We start from the raw sequence: 27,999 nt of genomic DNA, 5'->3' as shown, positions 1-27,999 counted from the left end.
AGACTCCTCCGTACCCATCTGCTACCACATACCTGGCTCAGACACAGAAAAGACCACGATGGGGCTGTTCTACAGTAAGAGCCAGGTAAGAAATGGAAAGAGGAGACTCTGTGATGAGCTGTGCAGGCTACCCCTTGGCAGCAGAGGGGACCTGGTGTAGGAGGTGATGTTCTACCTCCTGGATCTTCAGCTCTGAGGATCCTTCTTCAGCACCAAGGCTGAGAGCAAAGCAGGACTTCTGCTTGGGTTTTGTGCCTACTTGGTGTTTTGACCTTCAGGAATGTAACGACTTTAATGCTGCAGTAATTTAACTATTTTGAAAACTGCCAATTAAAAAACATCTTTTTGTACGTTGCTGTTGTCCTTTGCTTCCACCCAATTGGGCTAGACAAAACACACTGAGGAAAAATAAGGAGGTATCAGTAATGTCAGTGAGTGCATGGGGAAAACCAGGAAACTAATATTATGTGAGGTGTTAAATATAGCTCTCTTCAAAATTGTGGGAGTTTTGGGGCATGAGGGAATGAATGGTGACACATTGTTATGTATTGATCTAAGTATTCATTGCAGTGATATTCCTTGCTGTAGAGGTAGTGTGCATGAACTGTCTCTGATATGTGTTTGTTGCATCACTACGTAGTTTTGCTCTATATTTTTTGCTCCTCTTGGTTGTTGGCTTTTTTTTTGGTGGTAGTTTTAAGGTTTTTTTGACTTTTTTTTTTTTTTTGGTTGGTTTTGGTGTGGTTTTGGGTTTTGGTGTGTTTTTGTGTTTTTTGTTGTTGTTGTGTTTTGTTTTGTTTTGTTTTTTTTTTTCATTTAGAGCATTAAATGTGCAGGTTTTCCTCCTTTTATTCCTTAAAAAAAGACAATTATCTAGGGAACAAAGTACCTCACCTTCAGCCCGCACACAAAGTACCATGTTTGTCTGATCCTTACTTAGGATGAGAGAAGATGACAAAATCAAACCAGTTTCCTGGCAGGTTTGTTAAATGTCTTTTGATAACCACTTAGGTTTAGGTGGTTTCCCAAGATTTCCATTGATACTTTCCTGTGAATTTTGCTTAAAGGAAGATTGCATGAGCTGAATTATTCAGAGCGAAATAGAGTTGTTGCTTTCACTCCCCCCTTCTGAGAAGCCTGGGGTAGCTCTCTGGAAGACACTTTTCAGGTCCTCGTTGTCTGAGAGCCAGCACTGCTCTACGTCAAACATAACAATGGAGTTACATAGCTATAAACCAGCTGACAAGCAGCATCGTTACACCATGATATCGTTACTAATTCCCGTCCTGCTAGATTGTCTGCTGTTTGTTGTGAAATATAGTGGATATATACGACATCCTTTGCATTTGCACAGACCAAGATGCGTGTCAGCTGTATTAATAACACAGCACGGCTCACTATCATACATTTCTCTGTGATTGGGTTGTAAGAGTCAGACATCTCAAGTTGAGAGTTACCACAAGTTTCTTCAGAATGGAAAATGGAGGACATCAGAGGTTTGGTCTGTGGTTGAATGTGTATTTTGGGTCTCTGGCCACACCTGCTGGCACACCTTCTGGGAAGAAGGAGAAGACAATGCACAAGGAAGAACCTCAGTTCAGAAATATTGTGGATGGTTGGAACTGAAACACTAAATTCAATGCTATCTCTGACTGTGCTTCTGTTCTTTCTCTCTGCATGCTCATCCCACGTGTTTTGTATGCCGTTCAACAGACAGAACCCTCTCCATGCAACTTGCTCACTGTAAAAATCATACGGATGAAAAATGCCAGGAAAGCAGACTTGTGTGAGTATCTTTGCTATACCCCTGGAGCATCCACTTGCTTGTAAAACTGCTTGAAATATAACCAAGTGTCACAAACCCTATGGAGTATTCATAAAGGGAGAGAGAGAGAGAAGATACGTGACTGTGGTATGCTGAAGGTGAGATAGCATCGTTTGAAGATATTATTTACTCTTATGTCTTTTCCAGTGTAACACTGAAGTCTAGCCACTAGTTGTAGTTCCGAAGATGTTTGCACAGAATACATAAAGTGTTTCAGATCCGAATCCACAAGAAAGGTTTTTTTATTCACAGGGAAGGCAGCAATAAAATGTTTAGATGGGGCACTTCTTTCTGTGGTTCGTTCTTACAGTAATGTCCACCCTGTGCATCCCTGGGCCTATCACAGAATATTTAATGTGAGCTCAGGACTGTACAATTGACATCTCTTATGGGCTGTCAAATTTGATTCAGCCATAGGAACAGCCATGTTTCAAAACTTAGTTGAGGGCTCACACTGTTAGCTTTTTCTATTCTTAATGGTTTTTACAAAATTCCCAGGAATGATAGTTACGTAGAAGTTCATTAAACCTCCATAAATATCTGAGCTGCAAAGAACCAGAAAAAAAGCTGTGAATGACAACCACCTCCAATCTGAGGAGATGGCTGATTGTCTTGCATTTATTATTTTATACAAATAAGAATGTCTGAATCCAGAAAGTTTCTATAGGAACAAGAACAAGCTAAATTTATTCAGTTAAAATGGTGTGAGAAAAGACATTTTTAGGGGCCCTTTCCAAAGTGATTTGCTTAGAGTTCTGCTATAGTTTCTCTAGAGACTAAAGGTATACGAAGAAGAGTTTGTCACTCTGATTTTATTGAAGAGAAGAAAGATGCTTTGTTGTTGCTGAATGTATGGGGAAGAAGAGTCTCTGTGAACCTTCCCGCTGGACTACTTCTGAAGTGTGGAAAGGGCATTTGAAGCTCAGTTATAGACTGGAGATAAATCCCTTGCTACAACTAAAATCTGATGAAGGTACAAACATGCACTCTGAACTGAAAGAAAGAGGTGTAGAAAACTACAGCCCTTAGATATCTCCCCCCATAATCATGTTCTATTAAACCATCTTTATGATAATGAGCTTACCAAACTTCCTCTCCACCTTTTTCTCATCTAGATCAATGCCTTTTATTTTTGTCTTGAAACTATTTTTATTCTGAAAGGCGTTTCCTATGTTTTGATGCTGTCCTTCCCAATACTAGAAAGTTTCTAGGGCAAGGGACAGGTACTGAAATGCTCAGGTATTTCTGCTTCCCAGTTCAAGACATGTGCCACCAGCCCATAAAACTGCTTAAAGGGGCAGTTTGAATGACAGAGGTGCTTTTTGGAGTGTGGCACAGGGTCTGGAGCAGCAGTAAAGCCATAGTGTGAGCTTTCCAGGCTGAGGCTGGTCTGCCTTACACTGTGAAGCATATACTGGACGTTGCCTGCAAAACAGAATGGCGGATGTTCACCGCCAATGTTGCCAAGCTATCATCTGTTTGAAATGGTAGTAGCAGTCAAAGTAGTGAGGGGAAAATATTTGTGCAAACAAAACCAATACTTGCAAAAGGTGAATACTTCGCTTGTTGGGTACTTCCATCATGTAGGAAAAGAAAAGCAATACCGGTCATGGCACTGCCTTGTTTACTCTTAATCGTTGAATCTGATTTTGATTGACAGCTGCTTAATTCTAGTAACACTGGATTTTGCTGGGCGTAAAATTTGTCAGCTGCATTTATCAGAAAGGTCTGGTTGTAAACCATTTCAGGAGGTAGTATTCTATGCAGCCAGACTTGTAGAAGTTGCATATTTCAATGACATGCTCTTTATCATATAAAATAAACGTATATTTCAAATGTTTTAATAAATTAATTTAACCTCTGGTTAAACTCACTGGCAATGCAAAAGCTAGTGCAAATTCTATGTTGGTAACTATGTGACTTTCACTGAGAAGCAGCAAAATGAGAGGCTTAAGATAAAAAAATGTACCACTTGTACAAAATTTTGCTGGTTTCTGTGTAAAACTGAGGCAATACTGTTGAGTTGTTTCAGCCACCTTTACAGTTCCCTAGAGATTAACTTGACACAGCCTTAGGAAACCCGGAAGCATATAGACCTTCATCACCAATGATGCAGACTACTTTACAGTACCGTTTTCCTAACACTGATTTCCTCCCCCCCCCCCTTCTTCCTTTTCCCAGCTCTGTTTTTTTCACTTTCCTTTTCCTGCAAACTTTTCTAGATGGAATAAGTTGGCAAGCATCACCTATTTCTCAGTCATCTTATAGATTTTAAACATTTTAAATCAGCTCCTTCTATCTCTCACCAATTGTGCTGATCCTTCTGTTTCAGAAGTGAATCCCATTTTGTTATTTTCTCCTCTCAAGATCCCTTCTTGCACTAGGTTTCTGTAGAGTTTTTGCATCACTCAGCTATTGTTTAGAAGGTTTCCCAACCTGGTGCCACAGGTTAACTTCATTTTTGGTCCATCTGCTCCATTTTCCAGGTAATGGAGATGGGGAAAATTAATCTGTAACAACAGACTCTCAAAACCTTACTAACATCTCCCATGGAATAGATACTACAAGACCTTTAATGGAAGTTCAGTGCAGAAGATAGTATTTTTATCTAAGACAATTTTTTCATTCTGCTTTTAAAACCCTGAATCTTTTCAATGCGCCTTTGTGCTATTCTGTCTCTTCTTCCCACTGATCCATCAGAGTGTAAATTATAACACTCATTTCCACTTCTGTATTGATGCATAGCTGATATCATTGATACTACCTGTGAATTTAGTGCTTTGTTTGTGTTCCCCACATTCTGCCTTCCCACTGAGCACACCCACATCCCTATCAGGCTCACTGGGGCTCTTGATATTCCTGGACCTGTGAACACTTGCCAGTTCCCAGATATGGGCGTGTGTCCCATCTGCATCCCAACTCCCTAAAGAGGTGAGACTTGGATGTGCCCCAACCCAACCCACCCTTAAAAACACAGCTTTCTCTGCAGAGAATTTCAAATTTGAGGCTCAGCCTCCCACGGTCCTTGGGCAACCACCATAGCTGCAGAACAAACAGAAGGACATCTCCCTTCGCAGTGTGTGGTTCAGCTTGGGAACTCCCCATGGCAGGAGATCATGGATGCCAAAAATTTATGTGGGTTCCAGGTGGAGACTGGACCAGTTCATAGAAGAAATATTTAGTGAAGGTTGGCTTAGGAAGTCTCTGAATCTTAAATTGTGAGGGCTGAGAGAACGTGAGATGATGCTTGCCCTCTTATGCAATTCCTTAGACAGCCACCACTAAATGTGGGGCATATTTGCCTCTGGCACTGATGTCCATCCTTAGCAAGACCAAAGAGCCTTCCCCAAAAAAGACAAAGAGGCTAAAGAACAAGACACTGGAGAGAAACAAAATCATTGACTGGAATTAACAAAAGGAAAAGAAAATAAAACAAAGTGTTAAGGGTCAAACAAAAAGGTAAAAATAGATAACTGGATGGGGACACTGAGCTGAGCAATTTTAAGCCATCATTCCCTGCTTCCTGAAAACATCCCAGATCCCTCAGTGAACGATGCCTATGGGCCCTGTGCTAAATGGACTTTGACCGACGTAGAGTTAAAAGTAGTATTCAACATTTTCTTAGTAAGAAAATGACATTTTTTGAAGTTTATATGGATTTTTTTTTTTTTTTTAAATTAGGCTTGTTAGTTTTGGAAACTTCCAAGTTTTGGACTTTTTTTATGCAAGGATTGTATTATTTTAGGTACAGTATTCCAGAAAATTATTAAGTATCTTTTTACCTTTTTATCAAAAAACATATTTTATGGCATTGCAGTAGCAGTTCTGCAACATATGAGATCAATTCATGGAAAGGCCCTTGAGATCCTGAAAAGAAATATAGTCAGTGAAATGCATTACTATTTGAGGAACTGTGGTCCAGTGTGATACTTATTGCAGGAACCCACAGATTTCCTCCAGTGTTTTGTTCTTGCACTGTTGTTATTGTTTCATTGTTATTTATTACTTGCTTCACCATTTAAGCAGTTGCAATTGCATACCAACAGCCTATTGTTCAAGGTGCTGCTTGAAATCTCGTTTTAAAATAAGAGGATGTGGACTGATAAAGCTTGACAAGGGAGAAAACGGGAAAAAAAGTAAGGTTTTTTAGCAACATCTCAGCAAAGGTCTGTTTTAAGGAGAGATGTAAATAAGACTAGTGATACTGTTTTAAGGATACTTGTAGGGTGCTCCACCCAATGTGAAGGGCAGGGTGGGAGAAAGTGTGAAAGCTTTTTATTGATGTTTAGCTATTAGGAGATTCATGCTGAATTCTCCCTGGAGGCAGGAACTGATGTCCCAGGACTGAGCGAATTCTGATAGCCTGACTGTGAAGGGCCTTGAGAAGGAAGATGTTTACTTTCACAAAAGTAACCCGTGTTCTTATTTTAAAAAAGAATATAAAAAGTTCCAATGATCTACATTAGCTCATATTCTGCTGTCTAGAAAAAAGCAACGCCTGCCTGCCTGCCCACCCACCCTCAGCCAGATCTCTGCTCAGCTCCACAGTGTGGGAGGAAGAAGAAAAATGCTTTTCTCAGCTGGTGGTGATTGTTGGTATTTCGTGACATGCATGGGTCCAAGTGTGGGGAGATGTGATCGAGGAGGTGATCTGGGCAAACGGTGTTTGAGATCACATTCCTGGCTTAGATTTTTTTCAGCTCAATAAGAAAAACTATAACCTAACAGTTGTGATAAAACCTACCCTCTAGACTAAACAGCCTCAATGTGAGCACTTAAAGGCAGTCCAAGAGGAGGAGGATGTCCAGGTTTCTGCCCAGGTTACAGATGGGCTGGAAGGTGCGTCTGTTAGCATCAAAAAAGGAGGTAGAATTAAAATTAAAAATTTTTGGTTTATCCCTGTTTGAATTTGAGCTGTCTCTGAGGCAGGTGAGATTTTAGCCTGAGCCAGAACAGCTGTGCCCTGCTGTTTGGGACGCAGCATGCTGCTGGGGCTATGGTGTTTTTTAGCATGGGTCATGTCTCTGTAATGCTTTCTAATGGTGAAGCACAATTAAGATCCAGTCCTGCTACTATCCTGGAAGATAATTAGAAACTTAGTGTAATAACTGGACAAAGAGACCGTGCTTTCATAAACACCTGCCGCCACACCTGCTTTTGGCAGGATATTGCCCCACAGTGATACCACGGCTGCCACCCCAAGCACGTTTGACGGCTGCTCACGTCGTGGTCGAGGGGAGGGACACAACAGGTCGCTGCTGTGAAGCTCCGCTGTGTGCATCACGTGTGAGCGTAATCGCTGCAGTTAGGTGGTGGTTAGGCTTACGTACCAGGGTAATGATGATTTGCGTGCATGTGGCTGGCAATGTGAGCCTTGTACGTGTAGGTGGAAGGGCACCCGATACATGGCAATGGGATGTTGTGGTGTGACCGACCGGCTTGGGCACGGGACATGCTGTGAAGTGACAGTTCTCCCGTCTGCTTGTGCCTGGAGCTGGTCAGGCAGAATACGGGCGTGAGGTATCCAAGATGTGTAAAAGAGGTTCTTGGGTGTTCTAAGTGCATCCCTCATAATACCTGGAAAATACTTCACAAACAAGAGGTAATTAGCTCTGAAGTACCAAAGGCATCACCCAACACGTTTTGTAGATGAGAAGAGGGGAAGCATGCTTGTTTAGTGGCTGTGCCAGAAGTCGCCCAGAGAAAGTCAGAGACCTAAATGAGAAGTTAGGGCTCTGCTGTCCGACAAGTAGTTATTTCTTAAAGGTGTACAGTACAGTGCAGTAGCAGCCAGTGATCACTTACAGGAAAAAAAAAAAACAAAACCAAACAAAAACATTGATGGACTTTTGAAATAATACTTTATTCTTTGCAACAGACGTAGTCAGAGCATGTATTGCTGTTTTGGAAATGTCAATGAAATAAACTTTAGATCACTCACAGACTTATGCATTTGGGTCTTTCTGATCCTCCTCCTGGAGGGGACAAGAGCTGACAGCAGTCTCTGCTAATACCAGTCTGGACTTCTCAAGACTCAAAAAATATTTCATATGGACATTCCCTGTATGCACACAGAAGTTCAGGAGCTATTAGGACTGTTAGAAGCTCAGGTGATTTCTATGTGTTTTGGTATATTTTTTAGGATTTATGTATCTTTGTATATAACACAATTACCTTCATCAGTCAAAGTTACTCTTTTTTCGCTCAAAGTTACTCAAACAAAGATGACTTAAGTCTCAGGGAAGTCAGGGAAAAAAAAAGACTAGCTTTGTTAATTCTTCAGTTACACATGGAGTGCAATAAAGGGCCAAGTTAATTATTCTGTGTTTCCCAAAGTCAGGTCTACTGGTAAAACTAAGTCGGACAAGACTTAAGTCTATTCAGATGAAGGTGTGTCTGCTATGCAATGGCAGGGAAGCTTGAGTAGGTGGTGTTACAAATAGAGGAAATATAATGCTAATGATGGAATTGGCGTTTATAGGTAATATTCCCCACGCTGTCTTTGGCACTTGCGTAGGCTGTCATCCCTAACTAACGGATTGTGTTCTGTACGGTGGTCATCCCTCACTTTTGAGTGTAGGTCCACAGAATTGCTCATCTCATGATTCACGTTTGCCTTTTATTTCCTAATAACGATGACAAAACGCATTTGCGGGCAGATTATTCCGACCTCAGAATGAAAGTGCTTGTTGATGATGTAAGCACTGCAGGCTGCTGCTACACACTGTTTCATACCACAGCTTTGGCCCTGAACATCCCTCACCTATGATGGTGCTCAGGTGGGAAGCCAAAATTTACAGCTGGCCTCTTCAGCTGAGAAAATATAAACACTAAAGCTGCCCTCGTACGTCTGGAAGCATTAAAATTCACAGGTGAACTTTATGACCTGAACCCGCATCTAATTGAAACAGGAAAGTAATGCAATCTTGTGCAAAGAAGCAACGTCAGCTCACTCTGTGCTGGGAAGCACGGACAAGCTTTGACCTGCACATTAAGTGCTGCAAATACCTTTACCACTCTGACTGAGGCATGGAGATGCGGGCGAAAATAGTGACATTAAGCAATGTTTTTATGCGGCTTTACTGGTGAAAACTCTGCCTCAGGACAGCTGCTTCTCCAAGCAAATGTTATACCATCAAACTGTTCAACATTTCAATACTTTTCTTATATGTGCTCATTTTAATCCACTTCACAGAGGATTAAATGCAATTCATCTCTACAGAGGATTAATTTTTTTTTTTGTGAAAATTTTTTTCTTGAACTTTTTTCTTGAAAAGCTCTGTTGTTAAACTCTATGGTGTGCATATGTGTGTTCCGTTCTTCAACTTTCCAAAAGGGAAGAAAGCAGACTGTGATCAGGTGCCTTGGCAGAAGACCTTCCTTCTGTGACAGCAATGGGGCTTCGTGGGAACCCTCAGTGAGATGAGCTGCTGCACCTGCTGTGTTGGCAGCCAAATGTGCTAGAGAAAAGAAAGGATGCTCCAGAAAGTAGACAAGATGAAACTTACAGCCAGAGCTACCCCAGGAACATTAAGGCATGTTCATGCCTACCTGTGGAAGCCCAGTACTCAGGAGCTGGGCTCTGTCTGTCTGGCAGCCCCCGTCAGAGCTGCTCATGTTATCTGCTTAGTGTTCCCGACAGGCAGCTGAACCATCCACGGTGCCTGCCCCTGTGAGACTGCTGTGAGTGTGTGTGTCCCTGTGCCTATGGATGGCTCTTCAGCCCTAAAACCTTTGAAGTCTGATATAAATAGGCAGTTTGGCTATGTATCTCCTTGAGAAGGAATGCAATGTAACTGCATATTTAGAATGTTTATTGTTTTTCCAGCAATTAAAAGCAGTAGTTCTCAAGAAGAGCAAACTGCTGGGCTTTCACTAGAGCGAAGCAAGTTGGTTGTCTAGCAGTGGCTTGAGGGTACCTTAGCTAGCATCCTGGCCTGTGTTCCACATATTGTTCTGTGTATGGAGCTTAAAAATTCAGACAGTGCAACGCCTCACAGGGTACTAGGTGTGTTTCGCTGGTCCTTTGCTTTCACACTTTCCCTCTCTTCAACAGTAACCCAGTCCGATTGCTACGTGAGCCTGAGCCTGCCAACAGCTTCAGTGCAGCATTTCCGCACGAAGACAGTCCGGAACAGCAAGAACCCAACGTGGAACGAAACCTTCCACTTCACCATTCAGAGCCAGGTTAAGGTAGGAACACAGCTATCCCCAACAGGTATTCTTACCAGGTATCAAACCTACCATATAGCCCTTCCACTCCGCAGGTCTTTCTGAGTTTCCTTATGAAGTATTCATGCTCTTTTACAGTAACTATTTAGATTTAAATGGTTGGATAAGACTTTATCTGCCTGCATAGTCAACAGAGTCTGTAGAGAGCACCTGCAAAATTTCTGGTTTTTTATTCTTGAACTTCTTTCCCAAGTTTCTTCAGTTAAAATGAAATACCTGTAGCATCTTATGTTTGTTAAACCTTATATAATTTTTTTTTTTTTTTTTTTTTTTTTTTGATAACAGAACATTCTGGAGCTAAAAGTTTGTGATGAGGACAACATAACTCAAGATGACCATCTCCTCACTGTTTTCTTTGATGTCTCCAAAATCCAGCTTGGAGAAAACATTCGGCTGTGTTTCCAGCTGAATCCACAGGTATGGATAAAATTCAAGGACAAAGCTAAGGGGATGTGGTCAGGTGAGAATGTGATTATCTCAGCATATATATGTCCTACAAGCCTTTCTTACTGTCCATTCAGCCACTTGAGTATGTCCATCTGTTTCAGGGGTGGATGCCCAGTGTTGCTTCTGTAATTATGGCAAATTTTTGGTGCTGCTTCTACAGACAGAGCTGGTCAACGTTATTGGACCTGATTGGTTGCTGTCCTTGATGTCAAAATATCAAGAGTTTACCCCAATAGTTTTGCAGTTGGAGCTGGTGGTTCTGAGCTGTGTGTTATGTTCTGATCTGCAGTCATAAACCACAAACCTAATGTGGCATTCAGCTTATTAGGAAAATGAACATAACACTTGCATAGCTGGACTATATAACTGAGTTTTTCAGCAGGTCTCAATTTCATATGGTTGAGACAACTTTAGACTGAAGTTTTAAGGGCAGTGTTTAGGTCTAGAAATACTTAACTTGAGCAAGTGCTGGTTTGATTTGATACCTGTCTTGGAAAGGCTGGCTCTCCATGCTGTTTTTTCCTTAGTGCTCACACTGGGAGGGCAACAAGATAAATAAAAGTTGCACCAAAGCCTTCAAAGTGGGAAGGAAATCTCCTTTTTGCAATTGCAAAAGACAAAGATGAAGTCTGACCATGCAATGAGTCTATGTGTGCAGACTTCACCAAACCAAAGTACACCCTCCAGAATGCCCTGGGCTTTGTATGTCTAAGTGTGCCACCATGTTAATGTGCCACCATATTAAAGTGCCACCAGCCCCATCTGTACAGGCCGTGAGTGACGGCTGGGAGAGGGGCAGGATGATTGGGATGCATTGGAGAAATCCAGCCTCACTCATGCTAAGGTTTGGTGGGAAGTGTGAGAGCTTGTGCGGAGGGGAAGGGGAAGGGGAATTGAGAGTGGCCTGTGAAACGGTGTGGGGTGAACCTATGTATGACTGCAGAAAAGGGGGAGCAAGCGCCAAGACACCCTGCAGTGTGTATTACATTTGTCCTGCAAGGTCTAAACTAGGAGTCTGCTAAAATAATGGACATGATGTTAGAAGTATGTGACATTAGAAGCCTAACAGGTACAATATGAAGAAAATTAGATCTGTTGCATGTGCAGCAGTAAAAGGTGGACACTGGCTTATAGGGAGCCCTGAAGAGCACAGATTCCTGTAGGGTATCTCTCTTCGCAGGAGGACCAACCTGCAATGACTGCCTTCATTTTCTTTTGCAGGGAAAAGAGGAGCTGGAGGTTGAATTCACAATGGAGAGCAGGTTCGTAAGGTCAAGTAGGCTATCAACAGAATTGTAGGCCAAAGACAAATTGTTACTAACACAAAAAGTCAGTTTACACTTGCAGCCCCTAAAGCTGTCACCGTCTGAATAAAGTAGAGAGGACCTTTGGGTGTTCAGGAGATGCTTCTGTAGGGCATTTAATAGAGAAGGGGTGCATGACCGTGCATGATGTGTGTGCATCTACACCGGGCATCCAGACACATGGAGAAGCAGGCAGAGATGCTGATGGGAGCATAGAGAAGTCCCTGATGGCTGCTGCTGCTCACCAGGCTGCAAGGGGCATTCTGCACAGGAGGAAGTATTAAGTTTCAAACCCCTCTTGTTCCTTACTGTGGGATCGCAGATGTTTGATAAGAATGTAGGAAAATGATACTTGGAATTTGTTTTAATTGTGGGAATAGATTAAAAAAACCTTTTTTGCTGTGTTTCTGTGCTGACTGTATTGTTAATGGAGAGAATGGGCATGTAAATCAGTCCTAGCGCTGCTGTTGACTTTTAAGGTAAATAGTAATGTTTTTTTCCTTTTTTGTTATGAAATGTTTTTGTTTGCATGTTGTATGAATTCACCAGCTTTTCAGCTCTGATCCCTCAGATTTGAACTGAGCAATACAGGGCAATAGTGTAATTACGCCATCCCTGTATAAATTTGCTTCAGTGTGTCAGAAAATGATGCTGTGTGATATGATGAGGAGCTCCTCCATTCAGCAGATCTCCATAAACAGTTTAAAGTTCAGATTTAAGCCTGTGAGAGGCAAATTGGATTGAATGTCCGGATAGAATTTCTGATGCTGCTTGCCCGTCCTGCCTGTCTGAAGATGGACTTTTAAAGATAAAGATAGTGAAATAATCATTAAAGAAGAGTTTAAAAAACCAGCCAAACAACAACAAACAAAAGAAAAAGAACAACAAAAAAACCCAAACAAAAAAAAAGTGTGCTGGTTTTGAATTGATTATTTTCCATTTTGTCTTTTAGTCCGGATCCTCCTGAAAACATCGTTACTAATGGAGTTTTAGTGGTAATTTTTATTTCACAATCCTTTCCCTGCCATATAGCAATGCTTATAGCAAAGCTAGTGTTAAAGGTACCAGGCAGTTGCTCCGTACAGTGGCATGAAGGCATTGGCTAAGAGGTGAGCTAAAGCTGGTGTCGGCGTTGGCTTTCCCACGCGATCCCCACCAGTGACTCTCGCTGGGAGAGGCTGTGAGCTGCTGCCAGTGCCTGCCTCTGCCCAAACTGAGCTGGGCTCAGGTGGATGACATCCCTCCATCTGCCCGGGGAGAGACAGGCTGAGCACCCTGCCAGGGGAGTCTTCTCATGCGGCTGGTCCTCCCCTAGGCCCTTGCGAGGCTACTCCTCCAGGCGGGAGCGAGCAGATCCCTTCTCTTTCCTCATCCCTACGTGATTTCCCATGTGGAAGCCTAGTGCCACCTCCCTAAAGCTGGTGGGGGGGTTACAGTCTGGCACCATCTCTCCCCAGAGGTGCGTGCCCTGAGCCCCTGTGCCCCATACGTGCCCAAGGGACTGACCAAGGCAGAGCTCCACTAACAGCAAACATCTTTCCCTGGTTGTCTCTTACAGTCCCGTGAAGTTTCCTGCTTGGAGGTGCAGGTGAATGGCGGGAGGCTGAGGAAGGGCAGTACGGGTGAGCCTTTTGCTGACTTACGGAGCAAATCTGAATGGTTCTTTATGGCAAAAGCACTCAGTGTTTTACACTTGAACGCCCTGGTTTAAAGTTAGGGGGCTGTAGTTGGTCAAAAATATACGGATTATTACAGAATGTGGTGTGATGAGCATGTGGTCTGGTTTTCCCACAAAATACTTTCCTCTATAATAACATCTTGTCAGGTGCTTGTAATTTTCCAAAGTATTTGTACAGGAAATTGAATATTTTTGAGTCCTAAACTAGAGCTAATTCCTGTTGTTTCTGGTTTCAGAGACAAAGATAATGGGTAGAATGAGGTCAGGACCTCTTGTATCAATTTAACGTCTAAAAGTTTCTTTAGGCATAACAATATAAAACATGCCACTAGGTGAAACACAAGACACACAGTGTATTACCAAGGACACTTTTTTCACATTTTAATCAGTGCATCACTACCATGTCAAGTTCATGCTTGTGGACTTACAATTTTTAAACCATCTCACTCTGACATCTCCTGATGCTCCCGATCCATCAAACTGCTTAAGCATGTGGACGATCCAGTTGAGCTCAATTGTCACAGTGAAGAAGTTTGCTAGATGTAGCTGAAAATGATTGGGTAGGATAATTCTTTTGAAGGCTGATTATATACCTCTGAGTATGTGGATTTACAGAGTATATTTCACCTTGAACCTGGGTTGATTTTATTCTATATAAAGACTATTTTTCAAGTATTGAAAAGACATATCTGAGGCATATTATATGAAGGCCAAAACCCACCAGACATTATTTTTGTAAGTGCTAGAAATTATTTCAAAGGAAATATTACAGGTTGAACTAAAGAGAAACATGATAGAGGGACTGAGATTTTACTAGTTCCAAAGAGAACTGTGCTCTGCTACAAAAAAAAAAAGTTTCTCCCAAAAGACTGAAATTTTCAAAATATCTTATTATTATATAGAATAATATTTTAGTACCACATACTGTCTTATTGTTGAGGTACTTTGAAAATTTCAGACTTTCTGTGCTTTTTTCCCCAAAACCTGCTATCAGCTGTGAAGAATCATTATCTAATGAATAGAGCGGTAGTCTCAGCAGTCACAGTATATATGGAAATGCAGTAGTACTATAGCAACAGTTACTATTTGGCATGGTCTGTACACGAGATCTAAAGCTGAAACCCAAAGGCTCAGACAGGTGACTCTATCCTATAATTTGGGTATCAAAACGAAGTTATTACTTAAGAAAAATATAAATTACATCACTGTGCAAACAAATTATCCACATTTTTTGAGCAACTTAAGTTTGAAACGCCTTTGCTTCAGAGAGAAAATTTGCATTAACTGTGGATGGGTCGTACGAAGGAACCCAGACCCACACGCTGAGCTCCTGCCTCTGCCCGACCTCCCCGACCAGGTTCCACTACATCAAGTACAATCAGTCGGCGCTCACCGTGGCTCTACCACGACGGAGGCGGCTCAGCAGGGTACGTGATCGCTGCTAATGCATGGCTGGCTCTTTGCTGTGTATTTCTTTGGGGACCTCTAAGACCCGAGTGTACGTGCAGGTCTGTGTATGGAGGGAACTGGTAAGTGCATGTATGTAAGTGAGGCAGGGGAGACTGCTTTTATCTCTTCCCTCCCCACCCCCTCCGCCCCTTTTTGTGTAATAATTAACTGTTGTTTTTTACCCTTTTTTCCAGTCTATATCAAGTCAAAATGAAAGGGATATGAACCAGTCTGTGACTCTAGCTCTGAATTCACTTCCTATACAAGAGAAAATAACAATTGCAGAGGTGAGAACAAGTCTGTCTTAATAAAAAACCGAAGCCTAACACACATTCGGTTTGGTGGGTAATGAGAGTATTATAGTTCAGTGATTCAGTTCCTGTCAGACACGACGCATGCTACAGTGTAAGATGTGAATGACAGTCACTCTGCAACTATGCAATATTATTTTTTTTCTTTTGTTCTGCATGTGGTTCCAGGCATGCTGTTCAGCCCTGTTCTGAGTTTAAACTAATTTCCTCAGGACATATCTGATACATTCATCAACATAGTATGCAAGCTAACAGTAATGGATATAACAATTAAGACTTATATTTGCAAAGGGAAAGCCTGAAGCAGGAGATAAAACAGAGAACATCCATATGCCTGTGGTTCAGATGCCCAGCTTTCAATGACCTTCCCAGAAAATGAAGGTTAAATGAGGTGTTCAGCTATGAAAGCTGAGGGGCCCTAAGCCCACCTAGCTTGGGTGAATGGCCCACTTCTATTCAACCCAGACTGTACTGGAGCCCGTTGTGTCTCTCATGACCCAGACCATTGCTGGCCAGATTCTGCAGCCGCATTGCTGACCACAAAGACAGTGAAACTCAGCCCGGTGATGGAGTGGGGGAGGAAGGCACAGGAGTAATGACCTGAGCATGCTTACATTGTTTGTATTGCGATTTTCAGGACAGGACAATTGACTTGTACACAAAGGCAAGTGAATGGTAAGTGAGTCTCCAGCAAGACCTGATCCTGTAACTGGGAGACATTTGCAGCTACGCAAAGCTCATTTGAAATCAGCAGGGGTCCATGCAGGCTCAGTTGTAAGCAGAGGTGTGTTCATCTTTGGGTCACAGGCTTTTGTTTGCCAGATTCTCCTTTTTCAGTGATGGAGTATTAAATCATGGGTCCCTTTTCCTCCAAGTTTCTGAGCTGTTAGTGCAGCTCAGTAATTAGATCTCAGTGTGTGTGCACTATTGTGCCCACAAATAGAGTGAGCAACTCCACAAAGAAATCATATTTCTTTATTATACAAAAAAAGTAACACCAAGTCATGGTAACTGTTTCCCTAATCAACTGCAGTACCTGTTGACAGTGGTTATCTAGTTACAGGCACATATGGCATCACTACTGAAACCTGAAAAATTAATTATATGAGCAAATAAAACCAGAAGTGTGTTGTAGGAACCTTGTTACCATGCCAGGATAGTACATCATGTTCTGCTCTGCCTTCCCATTTGCATTCTTGTTAGCAGCTACAGCAATTAGCAGAGACCTGTCTGTGGTGTTGCTCTTTCTCATTTATTATATTATACCATCCACAAACTGGTCTGTAAGCACACACAAGCATAGCTGGAGTTGACCATGGTGAATAATAATATAATAACACTTGTGCCCTGGTCTCAGGACTCAGGGTCTGTTTTTCAGGCCAAGAAACCTAGATACCCGCCTGGGTTTCGACCTGTGCACTGACGAACAGGATTTCCTGCAAAACCGGAGGAAGGTGGTCGCTGCTGCGCTGAAGGATGTTCTTCATCTCGAGGAAGATCTGCAGGAGCATGAGGTAACCAGGAAAGGCACTGCTGGGAGATTTTTCTCTCTCCTTTCCCTCAAAAGCCTTTGGGGTGAGGACTGATTTCTCACCTCCATCTGGATGAGGACTGAGGACCTCTGTCAACAGCTCCTCCTCCAGGGCACTATTTGCAGCCAGCGTGATCTCGGAGAGCTCAACAGTCTGTTTGGATGAGCAAAGTCTCTATTTCCACTTGGCTTTCTAGTGAATCATTTGAAGGAGCTTCAAACCAATGAATTTGGTCCATGTTTCTTAAAAATCCTTCCTGAAGTGCCAAAATCTTCTAGTATACCCCACAGGCATGTCCAGCAACTTATATTATTTATAACCCATAGACCAATGTCACTTTATCTCTATTCTGCGTGTTTTACTTAACTAACATCTGGATATTGCTTTTGCATGTCTGTCATCTTTTGACATGAATGTACTTCAATGCCACTTTTCCACCTGTGCTTTCTGCCCTTTTTTGTGTTGAACAGGTGCCTATAGTGGCTGTGACCACAGCAGGATGTGGGATAAGAGCACTCACTGCCATGTATGGCAGCATTTTGGGTCTTCAAAAGTTGCGTGTTCTGGATTGTGTTTCATACATCAGTGGCTCATCTGGCACAACATGGTGAGGAGTCATTTTGATACTGTTGTTTGGATCTTGTTAAGCACAACCCATGCTTTGTCTAGAGTTTTAGATCTTGGTGAGGGTAAAAGGGGTCTATTGAGTTATTGCTTCCATCTTCATCCTATGAATGCTGGGATCATAGAAACATAGAATAGTTTGGGTTGGAAAGAACCTTGAAGATCAGCTAGTTCCACACCCCAAAAGAACCTTGAAAATCAGCTAGTTCCCCCCCCCCCCCCCGCCATGAGCAGGGACACCTTCCACCAGACCAGGTTGCTCAAAGCCCCATCCAACCTGGCCTTGAACACTTCCAGGGAAGGGGCATCCACAGCTTCTCTGGGCAACCTGTGCCGCTGCCTCATCACCTTCACAGTGAAGAACTTCTTTCTTATATCTAATCTGATCTGAATCTTCCCTCTTCCAGTTTAAAGCCATTGCCCCTTGTCCTATCACTCCATGCCCTTGTAAAAAGTCCCTCCCCAACTTTCTTCTAGGCCCCTTTTAGGTACTGGAGGGCTGCTCTAAGGTCTCCCCAGAGCCTTCTCTTCTCCAGGCTGAACAACCCCAACTCTCTCAGCCTGCCTTCCTAGGAGAGGTGCTCCAGCCCTCGGATCATCTTCGTGGCCTCCTTTGGACTTGCTCCAACAGGTCCATGTCCTTCTGGTGTTGGGGGCCCCAGAGCTGAGGGCAGTACTCGAGTTGGAGTCACCCACAAAAGGCCTATTGTGCATCACACATTTGGTATCATGAAGTAACTTATCCCTAACCAAAAGAGGGGACTTTATTGGAAGTGCAAACATCCTTCATCCTATGCAAAATGATCATTTATGGTTATTTGCTGTTGGACAGCATAGACAGCTGGCATAACTGCTTGTGTTGGATCCCAGATCAAATGGATTTTGACTGACTGCCTTTAGACTTGCATTTCTGCTCAAAGTAAGCTCAAAGAGGAAGAGTAACCTACAGATAAAGCAATAAGTGCCCAAAGGTCTGCAAAGTATATCCTCTAAGTTTCGAAAGCATCTTCATTTCTTTCCACTTTCCATCACATCTCCTGCCTGCAGGACAATGACAAAACTGTATGAAGATGCTGATTGGTCACGTAAGGATCTTGGAGAAATAATTATTGAAGCTCGGAAGCAAGCAGCCAAGTGCAAGATGGGGGCTTTTTCCTTGAGAAGTCTGAGGAATTATTACAGAGAGCTGAGCCAAAGGACCCAAGCAGGACATAAGACATCTTTTATCGACCTGTGGGGGCTCATGATCGAATCCATGTTAAATGATGGGGTAATGTCTATACATCTTTCTTCTCATAAAGTTGGTGACTTGATCTTTATGACCATTATGACAAATAAAAACCTTAGGAAGAGACACCTAGTCAATAACACTGTACTTGGTATGCAGGCAGAACATCACTTATTTACATTAATAACTTGGACACATAGCGTATGTCTACACTGGAGCCTGAAGTGTGACTGAAAGTAACTTAGCAATGCTCAGGCTAGCCCTAAAGTAACCAGCATGCTAATTAACACTGTAGCTACCCAAGAAATTTTTGAGGTTCTTGGGTGTTTTTTATGGCCCCGTGCTTTTATATTTCCACTGCTGCAGTATTTACACAAGCTGCTGTCATACCTTGAACGTACTGCAGATGTACCCCACATGTAGTTACTGCACTTTGTGATTTAATGATGACAAAGTATACAGATCCAGAGCTCCTGAGACATCTTAGCTACGGGAACTGTAATTTTGCAGGTGCCTTTCAGCTACTTTTGGATTTGATCTCTCAGGACCTCCCATTCCTAATTTTGTTGTAATGCCACAAGCAAAACTTTTCATAGAAACAAGCAGACTGATCATAGCTGGAGAAAAAGCAGTTTTATTTTAAAATCCTGTAAACATGGTTTATATTTTGTCTAGATAAAATGAAATACTCTCATTTCATATCATATTTCAGATTGTATTCCTGGCTTCAGTGCTACATAGCAAAATTTGCTAGAATTTAATTTGGCTGAAGTACACTCAAAATCTCCATATAGAGGATAAGTTGTTAGTATTGGACAGCTCAAGGATTTTTTCCTCTGTGGATGTTAACTTTCAATATGGTTTCCAAAAAAAATCTAATGACTAGAAGGGTCATTAATGTGCTGCTTGAAGAACTCATGTGTTTAACAGCTGAATTACCCAGATCTGCCCTATTTTTTCACTTACATTTAGCAATGCAAAGTTAGAATAGCATGTGAAGCAACTCACTACTGTTGTTGTGTACTGAATGTAGAACACAGCTGGTTATCTTAACAACAGTTATTCCTCTTCCCATGGTTTTCTTGCCCTCTGTTATTTAAGCACATGGAAGTAAATTTAGGAGGAAATTCAGGAAATATCCCATATTCAGACTTTATAAGTTGATGTCGTTAAGGAACTGATTATCAACTAACCGTGGGTTTTTTTTGTTTCAAATCCAGAAATGCTACCACAGACTTTCTGATCAACGTCGGGCAGTGAATCAGGGTCAGAACCCACTGCCCATCTACCTTGCCCTCAACGTCAAGGACAAAGTTGCCACCAAAGATTTTAGAGGTAATGCTTCGGTTCTGGAAAAGAGCTATGGTTTCACCCAGGGAGATACAGCATGAGATACTGTGAATAATGATGAATTGTTTTAAATTCTCACTCGAAGCCAGGAGAAGTCCTGTTTAGAGATGTGAAGAGTAACTGAGCAACCACAGGATAGACAGCAACAGTTCAGTATTTTGTAAGATCTCCTGGCATGTAGGCGTGCATATTCAGACATTAACTTCAGAATAATAACACAACATAGATCTGTCACACTGTCTCAGAAATGCTATGAATTCTTAAGGAAAATGATTCACTGGAGCTTAAAGTTTCCTTAATGTATGTTTTTCATGGTTGGCTAAAGTCAATAGAAGTCAATCTGTGTTCTAGTCAACCTTCCATGAGAAAACTTCCCACTTGTTAGATAAAAAGAAAGAATTTAAATTTTCCCTTAGCCCTGATGTTGTTCTTTCACAAACCTGTGGACAGCGTGATAGCTGGTTCAGCGGCGGCTGTCAGCCGGGTTTGCTCAGGGCACGTGCTAAGCCAGCTTGCCTGCGAGGGCTGACACCCAAAAGGTTTATTCCATGTCTGGTGCCTTCACTGTGTTCAGTAGCGGAGCTAACATTGTCGGGGTGCGTTTGTGTTGGCAGAGTGGGTGGAGTTCACGCCGTATGAAGTGGGCTTCTTGAAGTACGGAGCCTTCATTCGTGCGGAGGATTTTGGCAGTGAGTTCTTCATGGGTCGCCTGATGAAGAAGCTCCCCGAGTGCCGGATCTGCTTCATGCAAGGTGACTCACCAGCCTGGGGGAGTGACAAGATTTTAATACAAACACTAATGATTCTGGAAATTAGTCCCCAGAAACCTGTTGTTCTGCATGTGACAGCAGAGGTACTGGGTCAGTCAGCTGAAATTCAGCTCACTCAACTACCCTTGCTGGCAAAGGTGGTTTTACCATTTGGACTAAGATAAAATGAAACTAAAATGACAAATAAGTTGTTATGTACCTTCATGAGTGCTTTTGAAGCATCACCATTTCTCATAGCTTGCAAAACATTTTGAAAGTTGGTGATCTGTGAGACACTGTGGAAGCTGATGGAAATGTTGAGAAGAAATAAATGGGGCAAGAAAGAGGGGAGTCAGAGAAGGAGCTGTCCAAAAGTATTTAACAAAGGAAAAAGGAAATTAAAATAGGAAAATTACAATGTAAATTTTCTCAAAAAAAAAAAAAAAAGTAGTTCCAGGTAAAGCATGGCAGAAGGGAAAATACTTTGAAATTTCTTCTGACACAAGTTTGCTTCTGAGTCATCTCTACCACTGAAATAGAAGTCTGGACTTATGCAAAAATTAGGTAGAAATATGAAGAAGTTAGAGAAGAGCTGTGGAAGGAGCAGAAGGCAGTTTTTAAAAGAACTTCCTTGTGTTTACCTCAGCACTACTTATTATACCTCTCCCCCTTCCTAGGAATGTGGAGTAGTATCTTCTCCAAAAACCTCTTGGATGCCTGGCACGCAGCTGACAATTCAGAGGACTTCTGGCACAGGTGGACTCAAGACAAAGTGACCGAAATAGGTAAATCTCAAGTATCCTTTGACTTATGACCTCACTCCTCCTGGCTCCTCTGATAGGGTAACTATGCTCACATTTCTCGTTTTTTGAGTTTTTCTGTCATCCTGGTGCTCTCAGCCTCAGGGTATGGGAGGCACTGGGAAAATCAAGTGATTTGATTTTATTGAATAGCCAATGCTTTGCTTGAATAGTGAGATTGTTATTAGAAGGAAAGACACCACCAGACAGACCTTGATGGAAAGGAGATAGGGATGAATACATAAGGTGATCCCTAAAGTGTTGTGTTTAAAAGGCTTGGAAAGAAGAAATTCTGTCAAAGCCTCATGTCAACTATTTGTTCACCAGAGAGAAGCTTGAGTGTTTCCTTTCCAATATCTATTTGCCCAGCACGGTGCATCCCTCCTTCAAAATCTGACTGAACTGAAAGATTTAGTAGAGGTCAAAGGAAGTCAATGTAGTGGAGCTCTGTTACACCTGCTGAGAGGCACTTCTGTACTGAAAGACCATTCCTTGAAAATACTGATCAGCATCTTCATGTTAAAATTCAAGCAAAACCAATGATTTCATAGTGAACAGACTTGTATCATACTTCTGTGGACTATGTTTTTGGAAAAAAACCCCAAACTCTTACGTTTGGGTTTATGTAAATATTTTGCACGTTTCTGTTGAATTCAGCTGGCCACACCTAAACCAAATGGAACAAGCTGTTTTTTTAAAAGTAAAAATACTTAGTTTAGAAAGAAAATGTTCAAATTTGTCTACTCTTTTTAAAATAAGCTTTGAATTTCACATTTAACCTATATGGAATCTAAAAGCAGTAATCCCCTCAAATGTATAAATAAAATTATTTTCCCTGCTTTTTTGTTTGCTTGGAAAAGTGAATTACTTTAATGTGTACTGAAATCCTATTGTTTTATGAGAAAAATGCTCCTTCAGTCAGACATGGCCAATTGGGGTTTAGAAAACAAAAGTAAGTTTATATTTTTGTCAAGAAATTAACCAGAACTCACAGCAGACCACAGGGAAAAATATCACGATGCTGAGAGCTGTGGATACATGATTATTACTGGTACAGAAGAGTCACTGACCTTTTCTCCTTTTTGCACCTAGCCTCCTCTTAATTGTGGTTATAATTCAATTGCATGTAATTTATGCCATGTATCTTTAGAGGAACAACCGGACTTGCCCGAGAAGCCATATGAGATGGCTACTTGCATGTTCACTCCTACGAGCGGCCTCTCCACGGCTCTCCGGGATATCCTGACCGACCGCCCTGCTGTCTCCAAGTACCACAACTTCCTGAGGGGCTTCCAGATGCACAACGAGTACATCCAGCAAGATCATTTTGCAAAATGGAAAGGTGTGGACAGCACTTCTGCCTACGTGCCTCAGCGGTCGTCGTGGTGGGCGCAGGGGCTGGGGATTAGCAAGGGGCATTTGTACATCCGGAAGAGAACTGAGTGGGTTTTGTGGTTGGTTGTGAGTGCTTGCTGAGAGGAGAGGAGGGAGAACAAAGTCACTCCTCACATCTTTCACTTCCAGTAACACAACTGTTCAATTTTGGGGTTGTTTGGTACAAGTCCTCACTGGGATGAAAATGGCCGGGGTGGGGGTGTGCACACGTGGAACACCTGCCTAGGTTTTGATGCAGTTCATGGGTTTGAAAACACCAAAAAAATGTGAGTGGAGAGGCTGAAGGGAGCTTTAGGATTGCTGCACACTATCCTAAAGCAAAGGGAAAATCCTGGATGGAAATCCTGGAAGCTTGCCTTCCTTTCTCTTTCTAACTTGACAGATGTCTTTCTACAGTTTGCTAATATCTTTTACTCTTTAGACACTTCTCTAGACAGCTCTCCTAATGACCTGAGAGGCAACTCAGAGCACCTGGAGTTGGTGGATGCAGCTTTCTTCTTTGAAACCAGCTGCCCACCCCTTATGAGACCAGAGAGGAAAGTGGACGTCATCATACACTTAAATTACACTGGTGGATCACAGACCTTGGTGAGAAGTCTCAAAACTGTCTTGGTTTAGTAATGACTTATCCTTTTCTTTCCACAACTTTCAGACAGGTGTCTGTAAAATGTGGAACTTAGTGGAAGTTAGTAACATGGTGTTTCCAAACTTTAGAAGAAGAATGGAAATTCCCAGAGGGGAAAATATCTCTGTTTTTCTCAAACTACTTTTGAAATAGCCCTAAGTGCTTCATCAATGAATACAGAGTGGCACAATGAAGTTACGATGGTTGAGTGCAACTTCTATTACAATTACATGCAAGATTTAATAGCACAAATATAGCTAGGAAAACTGTGATTCAGATGCTGAATTTAATTTGCATTTTCCTTAAATGTGTAAGATTTTATTTGCCCTTTCATTTTAATATGTGATTTTCTAGCTGTCCGAGAACACCCTTGTGAGTGAAGCGTTTCTTTATCTGCTTTAATAAATACAATTTTTCTCCTTAAACAGTGGGCTTGAAGCAAGATACCAAATGCATTTACTAAGTTTGCAGAAATCTGATTTGGTTAAAATGGTTATGTAGATTTTTGAAAATGATATTCACCACATAAAAAGACAGATTTATGCTTCCAAAGATAGACTTGTAATTGTAAACCTGTCCCTGAAGGGTACCACAGAAAACACAAAGTTCACTGGTTAAGGTTCTGTCATTTTTTCAAGTAGAAGATACTTTAATGCTGCTCTTGCACTGTGATGCCACATGAAAAATATTTGTAGCTATACTGTAGCTGAAAAAAACCATACGCAATAACTTGCACTATATTTCTTTCTTGTACTCTGAAGTCTCTTGGAAATATTTAGAAACAGAGGTGGTACTTTAGTGTTTTTTTAACGAAGTCGATCATCACAAATGGGCTTTCTGATGAATGCTTTTATGCTATATTTTGAGGTCTAAAATATGTTAGCTTGAAATCTCATTTCTAAAACTCAAAGTTATAGAAATGGGTAAGTTGATGTCAAATTCCTGCTAAAGACTATTGAGGTCAACTCACAAGTGATACTGATATATAAACAGGTAATGTGACTGTGAATCTCACTGTCTTGGACCGCAAATTTAGTTTTGTTTGGATCTAATTTTTTTTTAATCTAAATTAGTTCTCCTTTAATTAACGATGCTTTATAACACTCTTTGAATTAATCTGTTCCTAAATCAGACTGCCATCTTAGAGATGTGCCTTGGTACATTAAGCCTGCTTTACCATCTTGATATTAGGTGTTTTCCTGTAAGACCATTTCCAAACAGCTCCTCAGGCAAGAGAAAAACAGTCCCTGGGGCTGCAGGTGCTCATGTTAGCACCAGCTGTCCAGCGCTGTCGGTCTGTTTTGTGCAACTTGGCATGAATTACTGGGCTTTGGCAGCAGCCTGATCTTGGGTATCTTTTCCCTTCCTTATGCTGCTGCTGTTGTGCCATGACCAGCCCCTGGAGCAGGCTTGCAGATACTTCTCGGAGCAGGGAATTCCCTTTCCCAGCATTGGGCTGAAGGATGATGATAAGAACCTGAAAGAATGCTACATGTTCGATGGTGCAGACACCCCAGGAGCTCCTCTGCTGCTTTATTTTCCATTAGTGAATGACACTTTCCAAAGATATGTAGCACCTGGTAAGTTAACAGTACCCAGCTAATTTTATTGACCCAATGAACTTTCTTAATCCCTGGGTGTTTTTTCTCCATCCCAATACAAAAATCCTTTGTTTGTTTGCTTGTTCCTACTAGCAAATACATTGCAAAATGGATGACACAAACTGTTTGCAAAATCAGGTGAAATCTTGTGCATAATTTTAGTTTGAGTCTTAGTGCAATTCAGTGAAAGAAGAAACGTGTTTCTCAAGTAGAGGAATGGGAACTAATTTCTTCTTGTGATCTCTAAAAGTTTATTTTAATGTGTAGAACAAAGCATATTTTTCAGATTATGTATTTTTATGACAGTCAGATCTAGGGGAGAATTACACGTACATTATAGAATGTTTCTGTGGAGGGCCGCTATACTTTCTATTACACACTATTCTAATGTGTTGGTTGTATATGCTGGAAAATCAAAGTGGTAGTACATAAACTAATACAGTCGCTGTGTCCTTTTGGGTTAGTATTTGAGATGCAGGCTTTGTTTTTTATGATGATTTCCAAGGCTACTAGTATTCTGCTTCCTCCTGTCCTATCTCTCTCTCTCTTCTTTTTACCTTTAGTAAGTATTCTACTCAAGAACCTGCAAAGAAAGACTTGAGCACCTGTCACCACATAAAATGACATACCGTCATCTGGCCAGTAGAAGATGCTGGTTGCAATGGAATGGTGTTTAGTGTTGGGTTTTTTGTTTTGTTTTGTTTTTAAAATTCCAATAGACTTTGTTTAGAAGTAGATTTTTCAGAGATCATAGCACTGCACTTGTCTTCATAGCAATTGCATCTGTGGTCTCTCTAAATTATTCGTGACGTAGTCTATCAGAGTACTGTAATTCCCTGGGACTATACAAACACCTGTGTTTTCTCCCTTGGCAGGCATGTCACGTAGTGCTGCTGAAATGGAACAGGGCAAGGTTGATATCTCCAGTTTCTGCTCTCCGTACTCAACGAGGGAGGTCTCGCTGAAAGCAGAAGATTTCAACAAGCTCCTGAAGCTGACTAATTACAACATCATGAACAACGAGAACATGATTCTTCAGGCCTTGCGCATGGCTGTGGCACGGAAGAAACAAACTCCCAACGAGACAATATCACAAGCACAGTCCTCTGCTTGAACAGCATTTTTCTCTCTCTTACTAAGTATTTATCATGACAGCAGAGAATTATATATCAAATGCAATAGCTATTTCACTATTCTTGGCAGGTGCCATCTCTTTCTAAGTAGCCTTCTCAAAAAAGAAAATTTGAAGTATTTGTTTCAAAACCACATGGTTTGGTTTACTAAGCAGGAGTTCCTTTTTCATCAGGAGTTGTGATATCAAACATAGCAGTCTATGCTGTTAACATCATCTCGCTGTGATGCTCAAGAGGCAAAGATTCAGCTATGTGTGACAGGGAAGTAGTTTTGTCTTGCTTTCTGCAATCTCTTATTGTCTTGGTGACTAGTCCCTAGTACATTTTCATCTGCAAAATGTTCTGGCATTTTGTTGGGACCCTTGGTAGCAAATCCATAAAGCCCTCTTCAGACACAGAAGGTGGTAACCATGCAGTATCAATTTAAATAATTTTACTTGGTTTTAATAACTTGAATTAAATGGTGTTCTACCTTTTAAGAGTTTTGTTTCCCAGGTGCTCTTTTGTCATGAACTGTCATGAAGTATATATATCTTATGAAGGATATTTAATTTTTCAAACTTGTGTTGGATGATGGATGCATGGATGGTGGCCTTTTAGGTCTTTGATTACATCTATTCTTATAAATTAAATCAAACTCATGAATTTGTTTTGAAGGACCATTGCCATTTCCTCTCACAACCAACTGTATTCTGTCTCCAATCAAATGTGTGCGCTGCAATTGTCTCCCTGAAATGCAATTTTGCTTCAGCATCATCTGGACCTTGTTCAATGTAGTGAATTGAAATATCTTACTGAAACAACATGTGAGGGAGATTGCAGGACGTATGGTAATTGCACACACAGAATCACACTGGAGAAATGGAGTAAGATACCAATATTCTGTTCACTGTATCACAGTTGTTAAACCACCATAAAATGTAAAATACAGCTGCTAGGTATGCTAGTACAAATTAAGATTACGTGATTACCAGAGTCTAACTAGTTATTTGACAAGTACATTGAAGCGCAGTGGCTGAGGGGAAAAAGCTGATTTATACACACATAGCACAAAACCAGAACAGCTCTCAAACAGCAGTGTGGTTGCCAAAGAAGAGTAGAAGAAATGCCCATCCTGGGAATGCACTAAAAGACATATGCACACACCCGACAAAGGACCTGATGAACAACCCATTTAACACAAAGGAGCACTCCCCTTCAAGCTGTATAGGAGACCAGTTTGTAATGCAGGAAACAATAATGTGTCATTCCCAAGAAGTGAGAGTCTTGTCCACCAAAGCATGGATGTTCATCAGCTATCATTGCGTACCTCAATGTGGATATATAGCAGAACAAATGTCTTGCATTTCTTCCTCTTCAGCTAATGAGACATTTCATAAGTAAATCCTTTGCCCCTTTGGATGGTTTTTCAGATGTTATGAAAAGATGTTATCTGTTTGTATAAAAGAAAAAAGAAGAAACCAAAACTCCGGGTGTTTTGAGGAGAAGGGAATCTACTCAAGCACATTAAAGGCCAAGAAAGGTCCAGCAGAGAGAGACACGTAGCTTCTGTTTCTAGTGTGAATTCTTCATCAGAGGTGAGTTAGTGGAGAAAGACAGATAGGCTTCTCTAGAACTGGAGCTGGTTAAGAAGTTGTTTTTTGCTGTCTTTTTGGTCACAATCTCACAGAAACATTGTGAAAGAAAGGCAGATGCTGGCAGCTGGGAATTTGCTGT

General features: G+C 41.5%; 1 protein-coding gene across 1 annotated transcript; it reads left to right on the top strand.

The window, feature by feature from the left end:
• Positions 1-58: 58 nt before the first annotated feature.
• Positions 59-26,264, top strand: LOC104158048 (cytosolic phospholipase A2 epsilon-like). Its single transcript, XM_009695609.1, has 20 exons — positions 59-85; positions 1,714-1,786; positions 9,882-10,018; positions 10,343-10,474; positions 11,726-11,766; positions 12,761-12,803; positions 13,367-13,430; positions 14,753-14,913; positions 15,130-15,222; positions 15,884-15,921; positions 16,604-16,760; positions 17,249-17,385; positions 18,450-18,672; positions 19,851-19,965; positions 20,595-20,732; positions 21,407-21,514; positions 22,680-22,871; positions 23,346-23,512; positions 24,946-25,129; positions 26,026-26,264. Exons 1-20 carry the CDS (start codon positions 59-61, stop codon positions 26,262-26,264), a joined length of 2,469 nt encoding a protein of 822 aa, XP_009693911.1.
• Positions 26,265-27,999: the final 1,735 nt, after the last annotated feature.

This window comes from Cariama cristata, unplaced genomic scaffold (genome assembly GCF_000690535.1).
Source record: "Cariama cristata isolate BGI_N322 unplaced genomic scaffold, ASM69053v1 scaffold6742, whole genome shotgun sequence".
In the NCBI taxonomy this organism is placed as follows: Eukaryota; Metazoa; Chordata; class Aves; order Cariamiformes; family Cariamidae; genus Cariama; species Cariama cristata.
This window is presented reverse-complemented; position numbering and strand designations above follow the sequence as displayed.